The sequence below is a fragment of the Pistacia vera genome, unplaced genomic scaffold (assembly GCF_008641045.1).
Source record: "Pistacia vera cultivar Batoury unplaced genomic scaffold, PisVer_v2 Contig477, whole genome shotgun sequence".
Lineage (NCBI taxonomy): Eukaryota > Viridiplantae > Streptophyta > Magnoliopsida > Sapindales > Anacardiaceae > Pistacia > Pistacia vera.
Window position 1 is genome coordinate 367,282 of NW_022196309.1, and position 23,755 is coordinate 391,036.

General features: G+C 36.2%; 3 protein-coding genes across 4 annotated transcripts; all 3 read right to left on the reverse strand.

The window, feature by feature from the left end:
* Positions 1 to 50: 50 nt before the first annotated feature.
* LOC116146396 (nucleobase-ascorbate transporter 11) lies at positions 51 to 7,862 on the reverse strand. The gene is made up of 10 exons (XM_031431800.1): positions 6,866 to 7,862; positions 5,950 to 6,047; positions 5,676 to 5,846; positions 5,214 to 5,314; positions 4,584 to 4,719; positions 4,312 to 4,362; positions 2,151 to 2,438; positions 1,597 to 1,831; positions 792 to 1,072; positions 51 to 532 (listed from the first exon to the last, which is right to left on the reverse strand). Exons 1-10 carry the CDS (start codon positions 7,566 to 7,568, stop codon positions 311 to 313), a joined length of 2,286 nt encoding a protein of 761 aa, XP_031287660.1. The 5' UTR covers positions 7,569 to 7,862; the 3' UTR covers positions 51 to 310.
* Positions 7,863 to 11,520: 3,658 nt separating this feature from the next.
* On the reverse strand, positions 11,521 to 12,045 carry LOC116146369 (uncharacterized mitochondrial protein AtMg00810-like). The gene has a single exon (XM_031431771.1). It carries the CDS (start codon positions 12,043 to 12,045, stop codon positions 11,521 to 11,523), a length of 525 nt encoding a protein of 174 aa, XP_031287631.1.
* Positions 12,046 to 15,900: 3,855 nt separating this feature from the next.
* LOC116146382 (protein SKIP34) lies at positions 15,901 to 18,523 on the reverse strand. Of its 2 annotated transcripts, none has more exons than XM_031431784.1 (2): positions 18,124 to 18,520; positions 15,901 to 16,321 (listed from the first exon to the last, which is right to left on the reverse strand). In XM_031431784.1, the coding sequence occupies exons 1-2, from the start codon at positions 18,411 to 18,413 to the stop codon at positions 16,291 to 16,293; spliced, it is 321 nt and encodes a 106-aa protein (XP_031287644.1). In that variant the 5' UTR covers positions 18,414 to 18,520; the 3' UTR covers positions 15,901 to 16,290. The 2 variants fall into 2 exon arrangements, with proteins under 2 accessions (XP_031287644.1, XP_031287643.1); XM_031431783.1 differs by lacking the exon at positions 15,901 to 16,321 and adding an exon at positions 16,656 to 17,027 and having other exon boundaries at positions 18,124 to 18,523.
* Between the last annotated feature and the right edge of the window lie 5,232 nt (positions 18,524 to 23,755).

Here is a 23,755-nt window from a genome sequence, read left to right on the forward strand (position 1 = left end):
TATATACAAAAGGGTACACTTAAAAGAATGTTTTAGCTATGTATATAATATGAATCAATCATGTCTTATCAATTACAAAAGACAATTTTCCCAGGGAAAAACGAGTAGGTTTACAAATACACTACTACTACATTAACTTTAAGAATGCTTCTCAATTCCTGTTATAACAAATCAGTATGTATTGTTAGCTATATTTTTCTTTTTTCATCTGAGCCATACCATCTCCAAGCTCCTTCAACTCCAATCTGGAAAGTTGTATTTCAACAGGGAAACTTCACAATTCATGCAACAAGTTGTTATCTACCATATACTACACACCAGAACTTCTTGACCGACCAAAAAACCCGGAAACCTTTGTTGACAAGGAATAATTTGCCTGCAAGGATGGATCACTGGCCATGTCTTCAGCACGAGACCATATGTAAACCCCCCGTTCTTGCCTGCTGCCTGGAACAGTATTCTCTAGTACAAATGCCACCAAGAGGGTCACCACCATGTTCATCGACATGAGTGCATTTATGGCAAAATCGAGCTGACAGATTCAACAAGAATATTACAGATCAGCTCTCTTCTATCACAAGGAAAATAAAAATGACATCAAATAAGTGACAATATGCTCACTCACACATATGTTCTCATAATCTCTTATGAATGTACAGACTTGGTCAGTAGACCTGTATCCAATCAGCATTTTTTAACAGACTATTATCTTCCATCATCTAGACGGAAAGTCGTTGCTTGACCTTATGCAGACAACTCCCAACTAAGAACAAAATGGGATGGAGACTTACTTGTTTGCTTCTCGTGTGTGCTGGTCCATTTGATGCTGCTGCATAAGGGACAAAATAACTGGGCAATATTAAACTGGACTCTGGTTGGTACTGTTGAAAGTAGGCAGGGATGGACAAACCAAGGAACAATGAAATGCCAACTATCATTATGTTCCTAAAACTTGCTGATTGACTATACTGCAAAGTTGAGAGACCCATTGCCACAAGAAGTGCCCACATGAAGCATAATATGGAAGCAGCCAAGGCCAGTGGTATAGATGCAAGAATGGCACCAATTTTTCCTACAAATGAAAACAAAGAATCAAATATATTTAGACCACATGTAAGACATGAATACGCATAATACATTTTCTACCCAAAAAAAAAAAAAAATATTAGTTGCACACTAAAGCAAAATCCAGTGATACCTAGACTTTACCAATCAGACCCAACAAGAAAGGTTTGATGCAATCTAATCTAGGCAGACTAGGACCTAATCAACTTAAAATATATGTGCATCACACATGCACAAGTACATTCATGTATACATGAAAATTATATGACTATAGCAAAAGTATAATTCAGAAAACTCGATCAGTTCTGACTATTTTCAAATCTTGAGTACTCTAAGATGCTGAATGAAACCTATCATGTATACCTTTGAACTAAACATATAGGCAATACGACAAACTTAGTAGTCCAAAATCAATGCCAGTAGACCTTACCCCTATGATCATTAAGAAGATTCACAATGCATGAATATGTACTCAGAAGAAGTATTCCACTCTCAGTCTTGGCTTTTTAGATGAATGTTATGGAGCTATACCTACAAATGAGAAGAGGATCATGAAAGCAGCTCCAATTTCCACAGCCCTTCGGCTAGCCACCTTTGTTATATTAATGGTATGTACATTTTCTGTCAAGGTAGTTGAACCGGTACCTGACCCCCAAAGTCCAGCCAATATACTACAAAACCCCTCCAATGCAATTCCTCTGCTAACAACTCCAGGTGTTGGAGGTCTTGAATTGACTAGCATAGATATAGTGTGATATGTTCCAACCTGAGGTAAGTCACTATCCAATTAGCAGCGGTCACACTTACTATTCCTTCTCATTTTTCATTCAGACTTCTTATTTTAGACATTAAAATTCTTGAAGATCAACAGATAAAATTTGGCAACTCTACTGTCATTTTGCTTCCTGCATAATATGCAGATAAAATTGCCAAAGTTCTTCTGTGTTAATGATCTGGCACATTGTGAACGACAACTCAGTTAGATATTTAGGAGGGCAGACCCTCCCAAGACAGAACTTTTTCATAAAAATAATTGAGTATATTCTACCAAATTTTTTGGTGCATTTGAATAATAAACTACTAACCGAGTCCACTGATGCAACCAGTGATACAATGATCATGATCATGGAGGTCCTCAAATGGAAGATCGGGATGCCCCACTGTAAGGGGTAAGGGATTCTGACCCATGCAGCAGTTCTCCATGCATTGGAAACATCAGTCCTGCAATGCTTCATGGTATATGCATGCTTTATACATGCATAAGTTAAGATGTTTGAACTAGGTATGTCAGGGCTGCAACCTTTGTAGTCGTATGCTCCACCAGCAGTCAAGAAGGATGCATATATCCATATAATCATAACACTCAGGGGAACCTGTACTTATTGAAAAAATGATAGTAACATGGATTAATGATCACCATAATAACAAATGAACCTCATAACTGTTCTCAGCAACCAAAAGCCGCAACTCAAAGGAGATTTATATTATAAGTATGTTTTTTTCTTCTCACCATGGTTTCTTTCACTCTAATATTGCTAGACTACGAAAAAGGAAACTTTCAACAGGAAGCTTGGCCCATCAGATTTTCCCAATTAAATTTCAGGAATTTAACTACTGTATATATGTTTTAACTGATGACAAAGATCAACATATCTTTGATAAAGGTAAAATACATACAAATAAGTATAACCATTCTGAGGTGCTTTCAAATTGAATCTTGGAAAATAGCAAGAAACCAATTCACTTTGAAAATAATTAAGCCAATGCATGCAAATCACTACAAGTTTTAGTTCCTACTTTTTTAATTTACCTTGTTCATTTCTATGATGGGACTTGGATAATGAGGGCGTAGGAAAAGTGAAATAACATAGCAGTGGATTGAGGAGATGTTGGCAGGAAACTTCCATGGGCTTAGGTTAGGACAGGTGGCGATTGGGGGTTGGGACAGCAAAGAATTCAGTTAGGGAGAGAGAGAGAGAGCTGGAGGATAAAAAGAGAGGGAGAGAGCAGATTAGGGAGAGAAGAATATAGGGAAATTTGGGAGGAGCTAACCCTTGAAGTTAGCAATTAGGGAGGAGCTGGCCCTCGAAGTCTAGCATTGTTTTTCCTTTCATATTTTGATTTTGTCCTTTTGGGTTGATGTGCTAGGTATATTATGTTGTTTGCTACCATTGTTATCAATTTGTTGAATATCAATACACATATCTATTTTCTTCCTATTTCTTGGCTGTTATTATTTTACTGTTTTGTTGAGTTTTGGGAGTGGGTTCTCATCAATTTCTTAAAGGCTCAGCAACTCTAACTGACGTATGGGAACTTCTTAGTCTAAAGAAGATGAATTAGAGAGAGAGTTACAGCTTTTTGTTGTCAAACAATATAGCTGAACATAAAATGATTAATGTATGCAGAAATCTTTATGGTCATTTGTTCTGAATCCCAGGTCTATCTGGCAGAACAGCATGCTAACTCCTCTTACACTGACCAAAGTTCTTTTGAAGTTTCAAGGAACGCCATGATCCACTACTGCCCCTATAGTAGCAACGCACTGGTGTAGGACAGGGAGAAGATAAGAAAAAAAATATAGAAAAGAGTTGAAATTAGAAAGAAATAACTCTCTGAATCTGGTGCTGCATCACCTCCAAGCCAGATTGACAAATTCCAGCAATTTTGCTGAGACTTAACACCAAAAGCCACCATTGCCAACCCAATCTGCAGGAAGTGCAATGCCATGCATAGATGTAGTAAATGTTATTCCATTGATCACAAGGTAGACTCACGAACCAACTATTGTTTTAGTTGGCTCATCTGACAGCCAAAGAACACTGCCCTACACCACCAAGGCTGAGAGCATGGTAGAGTGACTTATGATATACCAATGAATACTAGGGTGAGGTTCATGCGGCCATCAGCCAATATAAAAGAATCTTGTTGCCCAATATGTTGCATCATTTTTAATACACCAAAGAGGGGTGGAATGAGATTGTGTTGCCACATCCTAAAAATTAGGTTAAAACACTGAGATTTCTCACAACATCTATGGCAATAATGATCCTAAAAATCAAGGAGTATCTAACTATTGATGGCTATCTAACCATTGATGACAATCAAAATGACAGGTGCAAACAGATAGGTAATTGTTCTTTATCCCACAGGGAGGTTGACTAGAGTTTCTCAACATTGAAGGGTAATATTAAACTGTACAAGTAACTTTTGTGACATCAACAGGTTTAAACTAAAGATACATACCGCATAAATTCGGAACAAACGATGTCCAAAGACAGATATTCCTCTCAGGTACTGAAAAAGAAACAAAACGTACAACAATAAGTTTTCCAGATACTTTGTGATATAGTTCAAATAAATAAGAGGCCAAAAAATCGACAAAAGTCTTGTAAATGAAAAATGTTAGAGAAATGAGCAAATATCTTCTGCACCGAATAGATCTCACAAATGCATAGTCATACTTTGTACCAAAACTCTATATTTAGATTAGTTCATCTTCTCAGGAAAATGCTTACTAGGGTAAATACAAGGACCAACAATATCTGGGGAATGCTAATTTCCACACAACTTCCTGCTTGTGAAAAACCATAGCTAAAAAATGCTAAACCTACTGCAGCGACAGTTGGTGCCACCACAACAGGGTTAATCAATCTGCAAAACAACATAATATAGCAAGAAAAGAATTAAAACAAATTTAATAGCTTGTGAAAGTACTTGATATGCTGCTTTAGACAATGATGATTCAGTTTCATTAATTTGTCTTGAAAATTACTGATGAATCATACAGAGGAAGTATGGTATCAGTTACTACAGAGCACTGAATACTGTAATATTCTTTCCATGGAAATTTCTATCTGTTATGATCCCACTGCATCTAAATTTGAAAGAATCTGAAGAGAATACAATTCTGGAAAGTTTAAGGAACAAGGAAACCTAATAGGTCAAGAATATGTTAACGAATATATTCTTCAAATCACCACCATACCACAGTAAGAATTGGAATAAAGAAAAATAGACATTTCTAGATAAATAGCAAGACAACATAGGAGTAGCTTCACTAATGCATAGTGATCTGCTGATTTTTCCATTAGATGCACTGATACTGACAACACATGGAAAATTATTTCTGGAAACCTCTTAATTACCTTAGGAGAAGGGACATTAAACCAGTGAATCCCAATATACTTTGGAATATTGAACCAACAATTATAGCTCCTTGTAGTTCCCTCATAATATGCCTAAATTTCTGCAGTAAAATAAGCATGCATCAATCTGAAACTAAGAAGTTTAAGTTAACAGAAAAAGAGAAAAATACCATTCATGATCACAATGCTCTTAATTCATCAAAAATGAGTCATTATATTCATTCTCATGAATGAATCTAAGAGGATTAACGTCACAGATTATGGTACAAATTTTAAATTCATATATTTTATAGCAAAACTTATTATAGCCTGAAATGCAGAACCACTTTCCCTGATTTGGAATATCAAAAGCATTTGTGATAAAGTTAACTTAACCCATAGACAATCAATATTACAGTTATTTGTCAGTTAACTTAACCCATAGACAATTACTATTAAAATTATTTGTCTAACTGAACTTACATGTTCTGTGAGATTCCGATACTCACGAGCATTTATTATAACTAGTGCCGGAGCCAAATACACAAATGAGCTCCCTTGAACTAATGGAAGACGGGTACCAAAGTAGGAATGCAATATTGTTGAAACTCCAGTAACCAGCAGCATTGTAGAAATCAATGTGGCAGTATCTTTCTGTCATCAATCAGGTGAAAATAAAGGTAGAAATGAATAAATAACTGTCAACTCCCTTCCTAAACTGTATCACATCAGATTATCCATAAGAGAAGATTCTTACATCTGTTCCACCCATGGCTGGTACAATAATCAAGGGGATGAAAATAAGTGAACCAGCCAAAGATAAAAAGTGTTGGAGACCGTAGTATATGAGTGGTACTGCAGTAATATAAAAATCAAATAACAGTGAGGAAAAAAGAACTAATTTTGCAAGTTGATTGAAGTCTTCAACACAATCAGCATAGAGTCACAGATTTAAGAAATTTATGAACTGTGAACATGGAAGTAAATGTAGCTTTCACAATGAAAAGTCATACATAGAAAGTTATTAATGCGGATCATAACCAAATATGAATTAATGCGAGAATACACGGCTATAATTGCTCTATCAACTATAATACGTATTATAAATAAATAAGGATACTAGAAGACCGTTCTTATCAGATTGACACATGAGCCATCAATTACAAGCATGAATTAAAAAGAATTTAACATTCCTGATCTACATAGGGAAGTATCATGCACAACATGGATAAACTCTGTATATCACTTTGTTTTACATTAAAATTAAATTTTTTTCTTTGGCACGTCTTTACTTGCCTATTATTTGCTTATTGCAGAACCAGCCTATCAATATTCATCACGGTTCGTCTCACTCAAAAGAGAAAAAATATACAAGGTTTGATTCTTTCTGTATTAGATCTTCAACTAACATAATTCTCTCTTACTCTTTACCAACATCCACATCCATAGGCTGCACTAACTTGCTTACTTACTAATAGTCCAACATCTGCCACACTCCGTACCATATAAACTATAACATCTAAGCTTATACTTCACAGTTAATCAACAATTTAGCCACAGAACCAACTAGAACTAACAAACAGCAACCAAAATCTTAAATACAAAGAGACACCATTAAAATAAACTAAAAGGCAAAGAAAATAATAAATAAATAAATAACACGAAAAACTAACCGAATCCTGGATTGTCCCTCAGTCCAAATCTCATTTCTGATTGTCTATGCCACCCTTCATCAGCAGGCTCCTGACCACCGGGATACATATAAATTTGCTCATCTCTTTCAACTTTTTCTTCCTCTTTCTTAGTTTCAACTGGATTAGCTACATGAACCTCAATTCCATTACCATTAACAGTCCCATTTCTATCTCCATTTACATTCACATTCCCATTCAACCTCTCATCAACTTTATCCTCCAAAATAGCCTCATCTCTAATCCTCCTTCTCTCCTTCTCACCACCTCTGACACTTCCATTATCTCTAAACCCCAAAATTCCACCATTTCTACCATTATCATTCCTCCTCCCATCAGGCCCAGAGCCATTTTCAGCTTCGATTTCGGAGCCTCTATTGGGCCTAGTTCGGCCCAAAATAGGATCAATTTCAATCTTAGGTGAAGACCCTCCTCCTCCCCTACCTTTCTCTATATCAAAACCAGCACTATCAAACTTGTCACTAACACTTGTAGTTGTTTCTCCAGAGAAAGTTGAAACAAAACCAGTTTTTTTAGCCCAAGATCTCAACTCTCTCGGATTATGATCGGTTTTTCGCACGAAAGGCTCGATATTTGGCAACATAGAGCCCAGTCTGGTCCTGGCGCTACGACCCTTTTGTCTCTTGTGCCCTTCTACGGAATCTGAAGTCGACCCAGGTTCCATTTCAGCTTTCTCTCAAATGGGTATGAGCTCTTTTCCCAGAAAAAGGACAAATGAAGAGCAAGAAAGAGTAGAAGAAAGACGAATGTGGAAAAAAAAAAAAAAAGAAATATAAAATGAAGAAACAGTAGAGTTGAGGGAGAGTAGAAGGAAAGCAAGAGTGGATGAGTAAGTAAAGAGGTGTCAGGGAGGAGTGAGACAGATCATCATTGTTATTGCAAGAAGTTAAAGCTTTGGTATGTGAGAATGGTGATTGGTGAGAGAGTAGAGTGAAGTGTTTTTCTGAGATGGAGCTTCGAATTCAGGCATCTTTCATTTATCGTTTATTATTATTATTTTTTTTAATTTTTGGCCTTGTTTTTTAGTGTACCTTTTTTTTTATCTACATCACGTCATTACCTCTCTAGATGTAACTTTCATGCAAGTTGGAATTACTTTAATACCCCTCACTGGCCGTTATAATGACGAGTTAATTCCCTTTCTCCCCCTAGAGTTTCCAGATCCTACATTTCAAATACTAAGAAACTGCTCCACGAAACTAACTAGTTGATGTTTGTAAATTCTGTTAATTAAAACTGAAATGACAAAAATACCCCCAAATGATGATGTTAAATTAAATATTTTAAAATTATGTGAAACTTATATATTTAATAACTTGATTGTGCAATTTATTTATTAAGGTTATGGATTTTTCAAAATAATTGTTTAGGAGTAATTTTGTTAATTTAGTTTTAGTTAACTTTTTTGACTAACCTCCGTTACAATCAGGGGGGAGTTTTCTAGTAATTGAAATGGCAGGACTAAAAATAGAAGGTTGATTAAGTATTTATCACTTATAATGACTCATGTGGAATAGAGTAAACGACATGTTCCCACCCAAGGTTTGACGAAATCCCAAGTTAGTACCACTGGTTTCATTTATTCCAGATTCCCACCCTTAAAGTGACGGAAAAACGTTTGATGTAATGGTAAAGGGGTAAATTAGTCATTTTACATGGACGGCGCACGTTAGCAGACCACCGCCTCTAACACTCCTCCGGCGCACGTTAGCAGCCGTCGTTCCCGACGTTTTTCGCTCTTTTCCGGCGATTCTTCCACCCAAAATCACCCTAGTCACCACCATTTGAACCCCCATCCTCCCCTCTACAAAACCATACCATTCACAACCCCTCATCACTCGCCGATCTCCGGCCACGACAACGAAAAAGGGCCGATGAACACGAACTCTCGGCCGGCGAATGACGACGAAACGGTTGCTGGGGACATAGGGGTTTTATAGATTTGGGGACGGTGGTTGCATTGGTGGTGTCCAATTGGATTTTCACCGCCGGAATCGACCGGAATCCGATGAAGAACACCGAAACCCTAAGCCTAACGGTGCCGACGATTGGAGGGGCAAATGAGTCGGGAACCAGAGGGGTTTTGGACGACGGACTATGGGGAAGGTGATGGAGGTGATCAGGGGGTTCGACGTCGTCGGAAACAGCCCAGATCGGGTTGTTTCCGGTGAGGCTGTATAGTGACCGAGGGTGTTTTTGATATAATTTGAAAATAAAATGGTAAGTTTTGTAATTCTATTATTTTAGGGGTTAAAACATAATTTTAATTAATTTAGGGTTAAGGGCATTATGGTAATTGTACCATTTAAACCCTAAAAATTCATAAAACTGTTACTTTAAGGGTGGAAATCTGGAATAAATGAAACCAGTGGTACTAACTTGGGATTTCGTCAAACCTTGGGTGGGAATATGTCGTTTACTCTGTGGAATATGATAGAATTGACCATTGAGGGTGATGCTACAACAAACCGCTATCTTAACCTTTTTTTTTTTTTTAAATAATATTATAAAGTTAATAAGAATTCTATTATAAAGTAGAACTGTCGAATTTAATTGATTTTCTTAATTTTAGCGAAATTAGAAAAAAACTTATTTAATTTGAAAAATAAGATAGAATTTCTCAATTAACAAAATTTAAAAAAATATTTATAATTATTTTATAATCTTAAAAGAAGAAAATGCAATAAGTTGTCCTATATGATTGATAATTTGGGTGGTATGGTTTTCTTAATTTTCAAGGTTGTGTAATGTGTGGTTTAGTGGGAGGTTGATTTGAAAGTGATTATGATAATGATAATATCATGTTTGATAAAAAAGGAAGAGATGGGTCCTTAAGAAATTGATTACCACAAGAAATGTGAGGACCTTTGTGTCACATTTAATTGGACCTCCATTTATAAATTAATTAAATTATAACTTGTTGAATGATTATTTAGTTGCATATTCTTTAGATAGAGATAAGATTCATAGTTGATGCTTATGTTTGCTTTGCTTTGCTTTATTTTTTATTATTATTGCTTTAGCATTAAGATGAGAATTAGGAGGTGGGTCTCCTTCAAATTAAATTATTTGAGTCTAAATAATTGAAGGTCAAAATCTTATGTTAAAGTTGTTCTCAAGGAAACCTTTTCATACTCATCTTTTATTTTTAGACCATTCTACAAAGGTAGCGTTTGGTTGGCAATATTATAGAATTGAGAATATTATATTAATAGAAATATAGATTATCTTGAAAATTAATGAAGAATGTTATATTAATGTATTTGGTTAGATTTGTGTGTATAAATAATTAATATGTTTGGTTGGGAGGAATAAAATATTATCAAAGAGGCTGTTACTGAATTGTCCTTCCTTCTTCTTCTTCTTCTTATTATTATTATTATTATTATTATTATTGTTATTGTTGTTGTTGTTGTTATTGTTGTTGTTGTTGTTGTTGTTATTATTATTTAGAGTACATTTGAGAATTGAATTAAAACACCCCAACCACAATAAAAGTTTAAAATTTAACAAAATACCCCTAACCACCGAAGATGACTGTCGGCCACAGGCCACTATCGCCGACCAATAGTCGTCTTTAGTGACTAGGGGTATTTTGGGTATTATTGATGTAATTAGTGAGGGGCATTTTTGTTTCAAAAATTAATTTATGAGGTTACATAAGTCATTTTGCACATTTGGACTAATTATTATTTGGTAGATATATAAGAGCATTTGTGTCCAAAATATTTATTAATTAAGGATAAAATTGGTGTGAACAGTAAATTACCTCGATAATAAAAAAATAACAACAGTCGGTAATTGGATTACCTCCCATATTAGTTACAGTAATCATTATTGGTATTGAAAGATTTTTTATTACTTAACAATTAAATATAGTAACGTCTGAATTAAGAGATAGATTACTAGAGTTATCTTTTTATTACCTCGAACCAAAGGCTACCTTCACATTATGTTTGTTTGTTCCATATAAGATTGATTGAAACCAAGTCATAGTCCGTAACAACTTCAATATAAGACTACTAATTTTGGTTGTTATTGTTAATTATTGCCATTGTTCAAGCCAGATGAAATCAGGGCCTTACACGTGTATCTTCTTCGTAAAATTATTCTGGAAAAAGAAATGATGGCTTGGCAGGTAAATTAATTAGTAGTTAGTTCTTTTGGCATAATCATAATTAAGGTTCAATTTGGTTGCCGTAACCCGTAAACTCGAAGGGTTCATCATCGGTCCCTTAGTGGGAATTGAATTAATAATAATATAATCTAAGATCCTTTCCGTTAAAGTGTCAAATCTTCTTTTTTTAATTGTCCAACACTACAAATCGTACATCTAAAGAGCCAACAAAAAAGGTTAAACTTTTGATACCATACTCTTTCTTTATGATTCAACACCCTTACTTCTAAGGCAAATTAAAACCTAAAATCCCCCAAATTGTCTCATAAGCCAAATCAGCTTGGAAACAGTGGATGTCATAGCTCGATACTCAGCTTCAGAAGAGGACATAGAAACTGTAGCTTGACATTTTGATTTCCAAGATATCAAAGAATCCCCTACGAAGATGCAAAAGCCAATGACTGATTTGCGGGTCAAGAAGCAAGATGCCCAATCAGAATCACAAAATGATTTGAGATGAAAGGAACCATGAGCAGGAAATAATAACCCTAAGACTAGAGATCCTTTTGACATATTTGACAATGCGTAAGGCAGCATGAAGATGAGAGTGCTTAGGCTTATGCATGAACTGGCTAAGCAAGTTTACAGCAGAACTAATATCTGGACGTGTGAGACACAAGTTGAGTAACTTGCCAACCGATCTCTGATAGACTGCAGGATCATCTAAGGGTAAATCTTGCTGAGGTGAAACTTGTGTTGCTGGGAAGGCTTTATTAAAGCCCACAGTAGTGAACTTGAACTGGGGATCAAGAGGGACAGAAGTTGGTTTGGCAGCAGCTAATCCAGAGTTTGCAATTAACTCCAAAGCATATTTCCATTGACAAAGGTAAATCCCCTTAGAAGAGCAAGCAACCTCAAAGCCTAAAAAGTATCTTAGAGAACCTAAATCTTTAAGTTTAAAGTGAGAGTGCACGAGAGCCTTAGTTTCCGCAATCAACACATTGTCACTGCCAATGATGCCCATGTCATCAACATACACAAGAAGGAGTACAATCTAACTATTATGTCTCTTAAAAAAGAAGAAATGATCTGCCAGAGATTGATGGAAACCACCAAACAGTAAGGCATTGGTGAGCTTAGTGTTCCAGGCCCTGGAAGCCTGCTTCAAGCCATACAATGACTTATGAAATTTGCATACTAAGGACTTATTATGAGAATTGGAGAAGCCTTGTGGTGTATGCATGTAAATGTCCTCTTGAAGGTCTCCTTGGAGGAATGCGTTGTCAACATCTAAGTGAAATAATGACCAGTTTTTCATAGAAGCAATGGCCAAAATCAACCTTATAGGCACCATCTTCACCATTAGAGAGAATGTCTCCTCATAGTTAATTACAGCCTACTGTGTAAAACTTTTGGCCACCAACCTGGCCTTATATCTCTCTAAAGTTCCATCAGCATGATATTTGAGTTTGTAAACCCATTTGCACCCTATTGGAGTCTTTCCCGTGGGCAGAGGAACAAATGACCAAGTACCATTTCTTTCAAGGGCCTAAAGTTCTTGTTGCATGGCTGCAATCCAGTTAGGATCCTTGGATGCTTGAGTAAACGAAGTAGGCTCAGAGAGAGCTGAAATACTGGACAAGCAGGTCTGATATGCTGGTGACAGATTGACATATGTGAGATAATTGTGAATAGGGTATTTTAAGAGGCTAATCTGATCAGAGTTGGGCAAAGTAGGACACACAAAGTCAATGGTCCAAATGGGAGGCCTAGTAGTCTGCTAGATCTCCGAAATTGAGGATGAGATGATGGAGGTGTGGGAGATATATTCTGGACAGAGGAATGTGCAGTGGGTGCAGGAGAGGTTGAGGAGCTAGGTAAAGTTGAATCTATGTTAGGTAAATTATGATGAGGAATATGTGAAATGGAGTATTAAGGAAGGTTCTTATTCCATAAAGGTAGTAGCAAAAATGTCAACAGGAAAAGCAGCTTTAGGGGGCTGTTGTAATGAGAAAGGGAAAACATGCTCATGTAATAAAACATCTTTGTTAACATAAACGGTTTGAGAAGCCAAATCATATAGAATATAACTTTTTTTTGTGGATGAATATCCAAGGAAAACACAGGGTATTGATCTAGGAGCAAACTTGTCCTGAATAGGCAGATTGGAAGCAAAGGCCAAGCAGCCAAAAACTCTCAAATGATCCAAATTGGGCTTATGACCATAAAACTTCTCAAAAGGAGATAAGCCATGTAAAACTTTGGTAGGTAACCGATTGATTATATACACAACAACTTTGACATCATATCCCTACAAGTAATCAAGGATGTGAGATTGAAATTTGAAGGCCTTAGCGATGTCAAGAATATGTCTGTGCTTGCGTTCTACCACTCCATTTTGCTGTGGAGTATAGATACAAGTGCTTTGGTGTATAATCCCTAAGCTAGACAACAATTCATGACACTGATTATTGAAGAATTCTGTGCCATTATCAGTTCTAACATACTGAGGAGTGTGATGATATTGGTTCTGAACCATTTGTAAAAAATTATTCAAAGTCTGGAATACATCAGACTTGAACTGTAGCAAAAAAAGCCATGTGATTCTAGTGAAGTCATCTATCACAGTGAGAAAGAATTGTGCATTACCTTGAGTGGCAATCTTGTAAGAGCCCCAAACATCCAGATGCAACAGTTCAAAGGCATGAGATGTGGCTGTGTTATTGGTAGAAAAGGGTAATCTGTTATGTTTGGCTTAAGGACAGGTTTCGCAATAGAACTTGTGATGATTGTTAAAACCATGATGCAATTCCTACAAAATTAATAAAGGAGCATGTCCTAATCTCCTATGCCAAAGAACAACATCCTTACTTTGAGACAATGTGTTTATTGAAGAAACAGTAGCTACATTGAGAGATTTGCAAGCTATTTCTTTATTACAATCAGAAACATTGATTCCCAAATTTTTACTTAAAGTTGAAACAAAAGCGGGAAAAAAGGAGTTGATTTTCGAGATTGGCATGAAGTGATATAGCCCCTAGTATTGCTTACCAATCCCCTTCAATTTGCCACTCCAAAGATCTTGGATCACACAAAAATCCAGATAAAATGTGACAAAACACTGACTATCAGAGGCTAACTTAGAAATTGATAGCAGATTGTACTTAAAATCTAGTATGTATAGGACATTCTGCAGTGACAAATTTTCTTATAAGCTGTCAGGACCAACATGTTGAATTGATGTTTTTGTTCCATTTGGGAGACTAACATAACCAGGTATAGATGGTTTATTATCAACACAAGATGCAAAATTTCGGATACTATGAGTCATATGGTTAGTGGCCCCTGAGTCGAATCCAATTATCAATAACACCATAGTTTGAATATAGGGAAACAATTTTACTTGCCAGATTAGCTGATGGTGTTCCTAAGTTCTCCTTGCTCAGCAACTAAATCAATTGAGCATACTACTCTAGAGTCAAAGCATTGCCTAAGCTAACTCCTTCTTTGCTACTGTCAGTTGCTGATTCAGTGTGTGAAGCTGATTCTTGACTTGAATGAACTTGATTGGCTTTAGCTTTTGATCCTGACTTGTTCTTGGTAAACTGAAAATCTGCTGGATATCCATGCAATTTGTAACAACTATCCTTCTTGTGTCCTGCTATGTGGCAGTAATCACATTCAACATAGGGCTTCTTCCCTTTATATTTCGAACTCTGAGTCTGATTTCTCTTATTCCCTTGTGAGTAAAGTGTTGTAGTAACTTCAGTGTTCTGATTAAATCCAGTCAAGACCTTTTGACTTTCATCTTGACTTACTATTGAGTAAGCCTGTTTGACAGAAGGGAAGGGAACCGTTAACAGGATTTGGCTTCGCACCAATGCATATGAGTCATTAAGTCCTATTAGGAATTGTAGTAGTTTTTATTGGTTCAGATGTACCAAATAGGCTTTAGTTGATTCACTATCAGGTGGTGGCAAGCTTACCAATGAGCTGAGTTCATCCCATAGAGTTTTCAGTTTGTTGTAATACACTGCAACCGAGTGAGTTCCTTGCACCATGTTAACTATTTCTTTGTGGATACCAAAGACTCTTGTGCCATTGACCTTGTTGTATTGTTCTTGAAGATCTTGCCAAACCTGACTTGCACTAGTAGAGTATACAATGCTATTGAATATTTCTTTTGAAACAGTGTTGAAAATCCAAGCTAACACCAAAGAAGTACAACGTTCCCACTGTGCATGCAAAGCTTGATTGAAACTTGCCTTCTCACAAGATCCATCAACAAAACCTAATTTGTTTTTTGCTCTCAGAGAAACGGTCATCGCACGACTCCAAATTCCGTAATTCTCTATTCCCGTAAGCTGCTCTAAAATAAGAACTAATCCAAGGGTATCTGATGGATGTATGTAGAGTAGTGAACTTGAGTCAGGAACATTCGACATTCTAAGATGAATTAATTTCAGCTTGTGCAAGAATTCAGCTGAATTAATAACAAATTTCAACTAAAGAACAACTGAATGAAATTATTCTATTGATTTTGAGATTCGGAGAGATGAAGAAGTAATGAAGAAACAAAGTTGATTTTAACTTGAATCTTCAATCGAAGCTACTCATTTTGCAGTTGAAAAAACACTGCTCTAATACTATAAACAATTTGTATTTGAGAGGAGAAATTTTATTCAGCTTGAAAAAAATAGTGTACAAGACGTTTATTACAGTTTATATATACAAGTAACCATGGTTAGCTAACTATAGTTAATTAACCACAACAACTAACTAACTATTTAACTAATTGACTAACTAACTAACTGATTAATTAACTAACTAAAACTGATTATACTAATAATCCAATATGAAGCACATTTACGGGTTAAATATTAAAGTACAATCAGGAAAATCAGGCATGGCATATCTAAAAGAGAAATTATTGTAAGAGTTATAATACATACACTCACTTGGTGTCTGTATGACTGCGAGTGCATGTGATGGAATTAGTGTGTGCAGGGGTGAGCGAAAGAGAAAGAGGACAGAGTTGTTAATCAATCAGCTAAATGAAATTGCAACCCCCCTATCTTGACATTCACCAAGATTACTTTCCATGCTTACTAAAAATGTGGAGCCATGACAAAAGATTCCACAAAACTAACTATACCTAAGGATCATTCAAGACTGTAACCGACATCTCCTGCCCATATACCCATCTTACAAGAGGATACAAGCTTTAAAGCCAGTTTCTGAAATAACTAGAAACACCAAACTATGCATTTCACCAACACTTGTTCTCTGTATGTTCAAAACTGGGAGACAAAAAGAAAAAAGTATTAGGACCAAGTTCAAGAACCGATCAGGTTTTTCTGACTCCAATGATACACAAAAATCATGACAGTGCGATTTTATTCAGATACAAGGGATGTGCTATTCTAAAAACATTAGACAGTTTCAATTAATTTAGCATTACATAACTCATTTGTTACTTTATCAATCTTGCTAGTAAAAGTCACGGAATTGACCATAAGAAGTTTTATGTCAAAGGATTAAGACAAAAAATATCGTGGATGACTCTAGAGTTCCATAAGTCAATACTGTTCCCCAGTTGTACTACGTTACAAACAATCACTTTAAGACGTACCATTTCCAAATGAGGCCCTTTAGCACTAATAAATGTCACACAGTTTATTATGAATCTAAATACCATTTCACTCTTATTTAAGGAGAATACAAATTCATGCTAGTTTTGATCACCCACTACCTAAAAAATGCCACTGTTTAAAAGAAACAGCCCATCTTCAACCAAAAAAGAACACTCCCAAGTTACATGTAACTGCAATGACTTGTATGGTTATATAACACAAAGTTTTAATCAACAGCCTAGACACCAGGGTCATCAGTAAAATACTTCTTTCATTATCTGCCAAGACAGATGGGAAAGCTGAAATTACTTCGCAATGCCATAGTTTCCCAGGCTTTCTGTCACCACCACATAGAGTGAAAAGCAATTTCAACCTAAAAAGAACCCCAATGATCAGCAATAATTCCAAAAGCATTATATTACCAACAATAGTTTCTAACATTCTATGATTCCAAGACAACTTGCTCCTTATGCTGCAGTTGTCTTCAATAACAGATGTTTCTTCCTTGATTACAGTTCAACCAAATTTACCATAAACTTGGAACATTCACAACCTACGAATCTGCTTTCCATCTAAATTATTAAATTAGCAAATCTTTGTTCACCTATATCACATTCTTCCAATCCAATCACATCAAATACAAATCCCACACAACAAAATTTATTTATTTTTCCAATTAGCAGGGAAGAGAAAGAACAATAACTCAAACATTATGAACTCAGAAACCATGTTCCATTATAAACTTATCTTTTGCCCGAACAATAACTCAAACAGTATGAACTCAGATACCATGTTCCATTATAAACTTATCTTTTGCCCATTACCCATTATGTTATTGGAAGGCCACTTAATGCCCACTTTAACTCACACTAACCTGACTTATTTATGCAATGAAAGACCCTGTTGACACCAGCAATTCATATATTCTGAAAAATTCTCTCAAAAGTGAAAGCTCGATCCATAACTATAATCTCAATTAACCAATCCAAGTGCGCTTCATAAACGTTCTTTTTGCCACTCTTACCTTTAAGTATCAAATGCCATAAATTACAAAAATAAGCATTTCGTTAAATCTTTATCCACTTAGCATTAATAAACAAGATCAAACAATTCTTTACTAATGATTCACTAAAAATATTAATTCTAATCCACATAATTAGCAATTACTCCATTAAGTGCATACTACAGCTTATCAGATATCAATAAATTTAACTTATATTCAACAAATTACTTAATTTTGAACTCATAAAAGAAAAAAAAACCACTAATTACATTAAAGATACAAAAACAAATTTATATATCACTGGTAGTAATTGATTCCTTATAGCCATCAAACATTACAAACAGCAGTTACAGCACAGAAACGACATTCTATAAGAAAAAACGCAAAAACGACATCGACAAGTAGAAGGAAAATCCTATAAGCAAAAGGAATCAGTAAAAATCACCGGCAAGAAAGTCCTATTTACTTCGGAAGCGAAGAGAAGAGCTGTGACAGTTGTTCTTGCTGCTCGCGAAACCGTCGTTTAAGGTAAGTCTCAAGAATCTCCATTACCAAAACGAATCGTTTCATTTCCTCAAGGCGGCGGCTGAGCTCGGCTTCTCGAGCTCTGGCTCGCTCCAGCCGCGCCTCCGTCTCGGCCAGCCGACCATGCAACTCCTCCACTGCCAAAGCGTTGTCATTTAAAGTCCGATGAGTTCTTGAAGGAGTGAAATGGTCCGGTGGTAATGATCGTCGGTGAGGGTGACCGTAACACATGATTCAGATTGATCTTGATGATGATGATGACTGATGAGAATTATCAATTGGCTTTTCGAGAGTAAAAATTTTGGCACTTTGGGGATCAATGATTGTCGGCTTATTAATCTGGGCCGTTGGATCTTAGTACAGTCTACTACCTGTAACATAGTTACAGGTGTAACACTTACCTTGTTTTTCAATCATGATTAAAAGTTTTTTTAATTAATACAAAAATTAAACCAGTAATACTAGGCTTACACCACCATCTCACATCACTCTCTCACGTTATGACGTGGTAAACTGCCATGTCATCTGCCACATCATCAAAAAGTCACACAATTTCTCCCTAGATTATAAAAAGAAAACCCAAAATTCCGGTTCCCCCTAAATCTAATCTCTCTCCCAAAACAAAATCAACGTCAAACTCTTTTTTTCCCCTAAATTAGAAATCTCTCTCAAAGCCCAAAATTTCAATTTTCAATTTACCTAAAACAAACCCCAAATCGATCTCAGTTTCTCCAAAATTTCAACTCTCAATGTGCCTAAAACAAACCCCAAATCGAATCTCAGTTTCTCCAAAATACAAACACTAAAATCTCTCTCCAATTTTCCTTTAAAGATTAGTGAACCTGATTCTTTCTAAGCCCACCACGGTTTCCTCCAATTGCGTCCCCAACGAGCGCTGCACCTGTAAAGTGATTATTTCCCACTTGCTGGGTTCCAAAACGTTGCACCCGTAAGGTTCGGCGTTGTTTATATAATTTGTTATAGTTGTTGTTTGTAGACTGTATTTTTTTGTTTTTTATTTTTATATTGTCTAAATGTTGGGGTCTGGGATCATAATGTTTGCCAGGGAGGGACATCGTTTAGTGGTGATGTCTAGATATACAACTGTTTATGAAATTTCTATAACAAATTCATGTAGAGTCAGAATCATTGCAGCGTCTATCAGCAGATTATTGTGCATTGTTGCCTCCCCCAAGGTCAACTATTGCAGCAGCATTCAACCCTGATGGGAAGGCGCTGGCTTCTACACAGTAACTCAGGATGCGACATGATTTTATCTTTCCTATGCACCTGTATTCGACATGTTCCAAAAAAATCTATTCATATGAAAGCTACAATGGATCACATTTTTGGTAGCTTGCAGTAAATTTATTGGTAATAATGAGCTACTTTCATTTATTCAATTCCTTGTGTACACGGTAAGTAGATAAATTTTTTTAAGCTGACAAGGTAGCTATATACTTTGGATATCCTTTCAATTTGTTCAAGTGACCAAAATCTTCTCTTTCCTAGTGCTTATTAATAGGTTATGTTATCTTAACATGTTCTACATATATAACAACTCACCTAACCATTTTATTTAAATTAGATTACTTGATTCATCTGTCACTATAGCACTATTACGAGCTGTATTTTGCCATCATGTCTCATGAGACCTCAGCCCTTATTCACCTCAATTTTTCAGTTTATTTCTTTAGCTCACCTTGCTGAAATTGATCCTTTGTACTAACCATTCATTATTATTAATTCTGAATGCCTAAACATTTTGGATGAAATGTGCAGCTTTTCCTTGATTGGTACTTCACTTTACTTCTATCACACTCTCTATGTCTTTTCACTTTGCATATGAAGTATGGTTTAGCAATATGCAATTGGTGTGGTTGGGGGTGGTCACTTGAAGCATGATTTTTTAATTGTTCTTTTACTTTAAGTGGTATTGTTTTTAGCTTTTCTTTTTGGTGTGGTTGGGTCTGGAAAGGGTACAAGCAAGTGGAGGGGTTGAGGGTTGCTATGAGTTGGGGTAATCCTTGTTGGGAGGTTGGCTTTTTTTTCTACTGTAGTGGGTGATGTGTCCCATGGCTACTGGCAGCAGCTTGGTTTGGCCTGTTTCCCTTCACTTTTTGTGAGCTGCTGCTGAAGATTTAAGTGGCTGGATTGGGTTTTTGCTTGCTGCAACTGCTTGTTTTGTTTGTCTGGTTTTTTTTTAAGATTGGGCTTCGTTGAAGTCTTGGATTGGTGGCTTAAAAAAGAAAATTAGTTTCATTAGTTTCTAGTTAATAAAGCCTAGTAGTTTAGTAAAGATACAAAAGTAATGCTATCTACAACCGTTCGTATATAGATTAAAGTGCTACTTATTAATTGAGTTAACTTGTGTATTTCACTCTTCCATTATAATTGTGTTACATCAATTTTTATACAATAGTTTGTATAAAAAAAATTTAAGTGTGGTATTATTCTAAATAAAACAAGTTTCTTGAGTTGTGTCCTGGTGTAACTTAATATTAATATCAGAGTCTTCTTTTCTTTTGTTGTGTTTTTACAGGGGGATGTGGTTGATAAGCTAACGGTTCAGATATTCAGGGACCCTCATCTTGAAATTGTCATTTTAACACTATGAGTTTGGGTAATCCTTGTTGGGAGGCTGGCTTTTTTTTTTCTGCTGCAGTGGGTGATGTGTCCCATGGCTGCTGGCAGCAGCTTAGTTTGGCCTGTTTCCCTTCACTTTTCATGAGCTACTGCTGAAGTTTTTAGTGGTTGGATTGGGTTTTTGCTTGCTGCAACTGATCAGAGGAGAGTACTGATACTGATCAAAACAACCAGCTCATCACTTTATTTTCTTACTGCTGTAATGTATGTTGTGTACACATTTTATAATATATGTTGTAATGTATGTTGTGTACAAGTTTTTATAATACAACATTGAGGTTCTATTTCATTATTGGATGAATTTTTTTCTTGGATGTACTTTTTATTTTAAGTTTCATGACAAAAAAATCTAGCAAGTAATTGAAGTCTTATTAGGGTGGAAATAAGAGATTATGAATGCATCATTTAAAGTTTGTAACACTTGTTTTGAATCATCTCTAACTCTCCTATGAATGATTACTTACTATCTTGAGTTAAAAAATCTGCATAAATTTATGACAAGTTACTAAGTACTTTTATTTATTGCAAATCAAACCACAAAACATAATATAGTACAATCAACAAAGATACATTTTTTATTCTCTGCTTAATACAAGAAAACAAAAGAAAGTTTTTACAATTTCTCAACCATCTTCCTATACTCTGCGCACGACCCTAAACAAGCAAGGGACGCCGCCTAACAAAAGAAAGCAAAGGATCCAGAATGTACACCTTTTACACACCCCTTAAACAGCCAAAAGAAACCATATAGGGATGGAAAACCAAAAAAGTCTTTACACAGGCAAGAGAACAGCAGCAGCCACAATTCAAGACCCCAAAAAGCACGTGGAGCAGGAGCATAAAACTGTCCATAAAACAGCAGCAAAAAATCAACTAGAGAAGTGAATCAGCCATAGCCCCACGCTACAAACCACAGCAGCAACAACACAGCAGTAAGAATGGACAGCCAACAGCAAAAAAGCAGCAAGAACAGCCCCTACTGGTAAAAAAAATTGCAGCAGTAAGGGAGAAAATGAGTCTATAGCAACGCACAAAGACCCCAGCGCCAGTTGCCTCAATGCAGCCCTCACCTCCTCCTATAAAGCCAACCACCCCAGCACCAAAAACACCCCCCAATCGCCAATCCCTCTCACTAGCCACACAAACCACACACAAATGTATTACAGCAAGCTTAAATTTAAATCCTCACTTTAATGTATAAGAAAACACAAAAAATGAGGCTTCCAAAAATAAGTGCTGAAAATATTTCTCCCAAATGATCATAAACAATTGTGGGATTGAATATGCCGAACCTGAAAATAAACACAATAAAAGTATAAGCCAATAGCACTTGATGATATTCGCTGATTGATATTGAGTTGCTTTTAGAAACTCATGGTTCCAAGATGTATACTCAGACTTGTCTAGCTTTCTATAAGCAAGTGCCAATGTATGCAACCCAGCTTCTCTATATTCATTCAAGTGCCTAGTAGTAACTTCCTCATACATTCTTCCATTCTTTGATAGCCGATAAAAAATAATGCTGCATATGCCAAGCAAAGAACTCATGCATGGTGGGATACAACAAGATGATTGCAAAAGTTCGAAGATTATAGCTAATATTGACCATTTGCCATTTATAAAACTCAAATGAAACCAGTAACAGCCCCCAGACAGCAGATGGAAGTCATATACACATTCAAGGCCTCTAACAGGAAGCCAAATCTAAAAAAAGTTGTGAGGATAACCTGTCAACGCGTTTGCAGAAGAGAATAATCTGCCCATCCTCATCCCGAACAATTACGCTCATCCGCTTTCTTTTGCTAGTGAAATCCAACAAATTGAGAATTTTGTACTCTCTGCAAGATTCCCAAAAGAATTAAGATGCTATGGCACTAAAAATTCAAGTGAAATAAAAAACTGGAAAAAAAGCTCCACATGGAAAATTATTCATTTATATCCTCACCTTTGAGTTGGCTTTCCTGAAGAATGATATATTTCACGGATAAACACACTGGATTGAGTTCTTTTACAAAACTCAAAACCAAACTCCCTAGCAGCAACAAGAAAAGCCCCTTCATCGGGTGACTCTGCTTCGTATGTGACATCGCCAGTCTCTTCATTATCAGCGAACAACTATATATTAAGGCATTCTGGAGAAGAAGATATCAAGTAACAGAAACCTTGTAAACAGGCCGGTTCCCAGCAGGAGATATTGGGCCCTCAACCCTTTTTCCAGGCAGAAGAAGCTGAAGGGCAGCCTCAAATACTGTATAACAAGCAATTATTTTCCAAGCCGTATCAGTGGGTCTTGGCCATATATCTACAAATCCTTGCAACCTACGGTGGCGGAAGACGAGGAGTCACGAATGATTATTGTCTTCTTGCCGTAACAGTGGGTCTTCTTGTTGTTGGATGTTATCGGACCGCTCAGAGGTCCACTGTATCTGACTCTATTGCTTCCAGGATTGCTGTCTGTCTCCGACCACGATTCGTGCCAGCTGTGATGACTCTCTTGGATTTCCATTTTCAACTTTCTCTGAATATCTTCTCAGGATTTCTTCATCTTATTGGCTCGTCCTGGAATAATGAGGCTCAGCTCATCAAGATAAGTGTACTGGAGAGAAAAAAAATTTAAGAAGAGGAGCTGCACATGACAGTGGTTGAAGATTGATTGTAGGGCAACTTTGAGAGAGATTTCTAATTTAGGGGAAGAAGAGAGTTTGATTCAGATGATTTTGTTTTGGGAGAGAGATTAGATTTAGGGGGAACTGAAATTTTGAGTTTTTTTTTTAATTTTTTTTTTTTTTTAATTTGGGGGAAAATTGCGTGGCTTTTTAATGATGTGAGAAGGTGGTGTAAGCCTAGTATTACAGAAATTAAACATATGTTATACCAGACGAGCTACACTTACATAACTCTTTTACATAATTTTCATTACATTATGA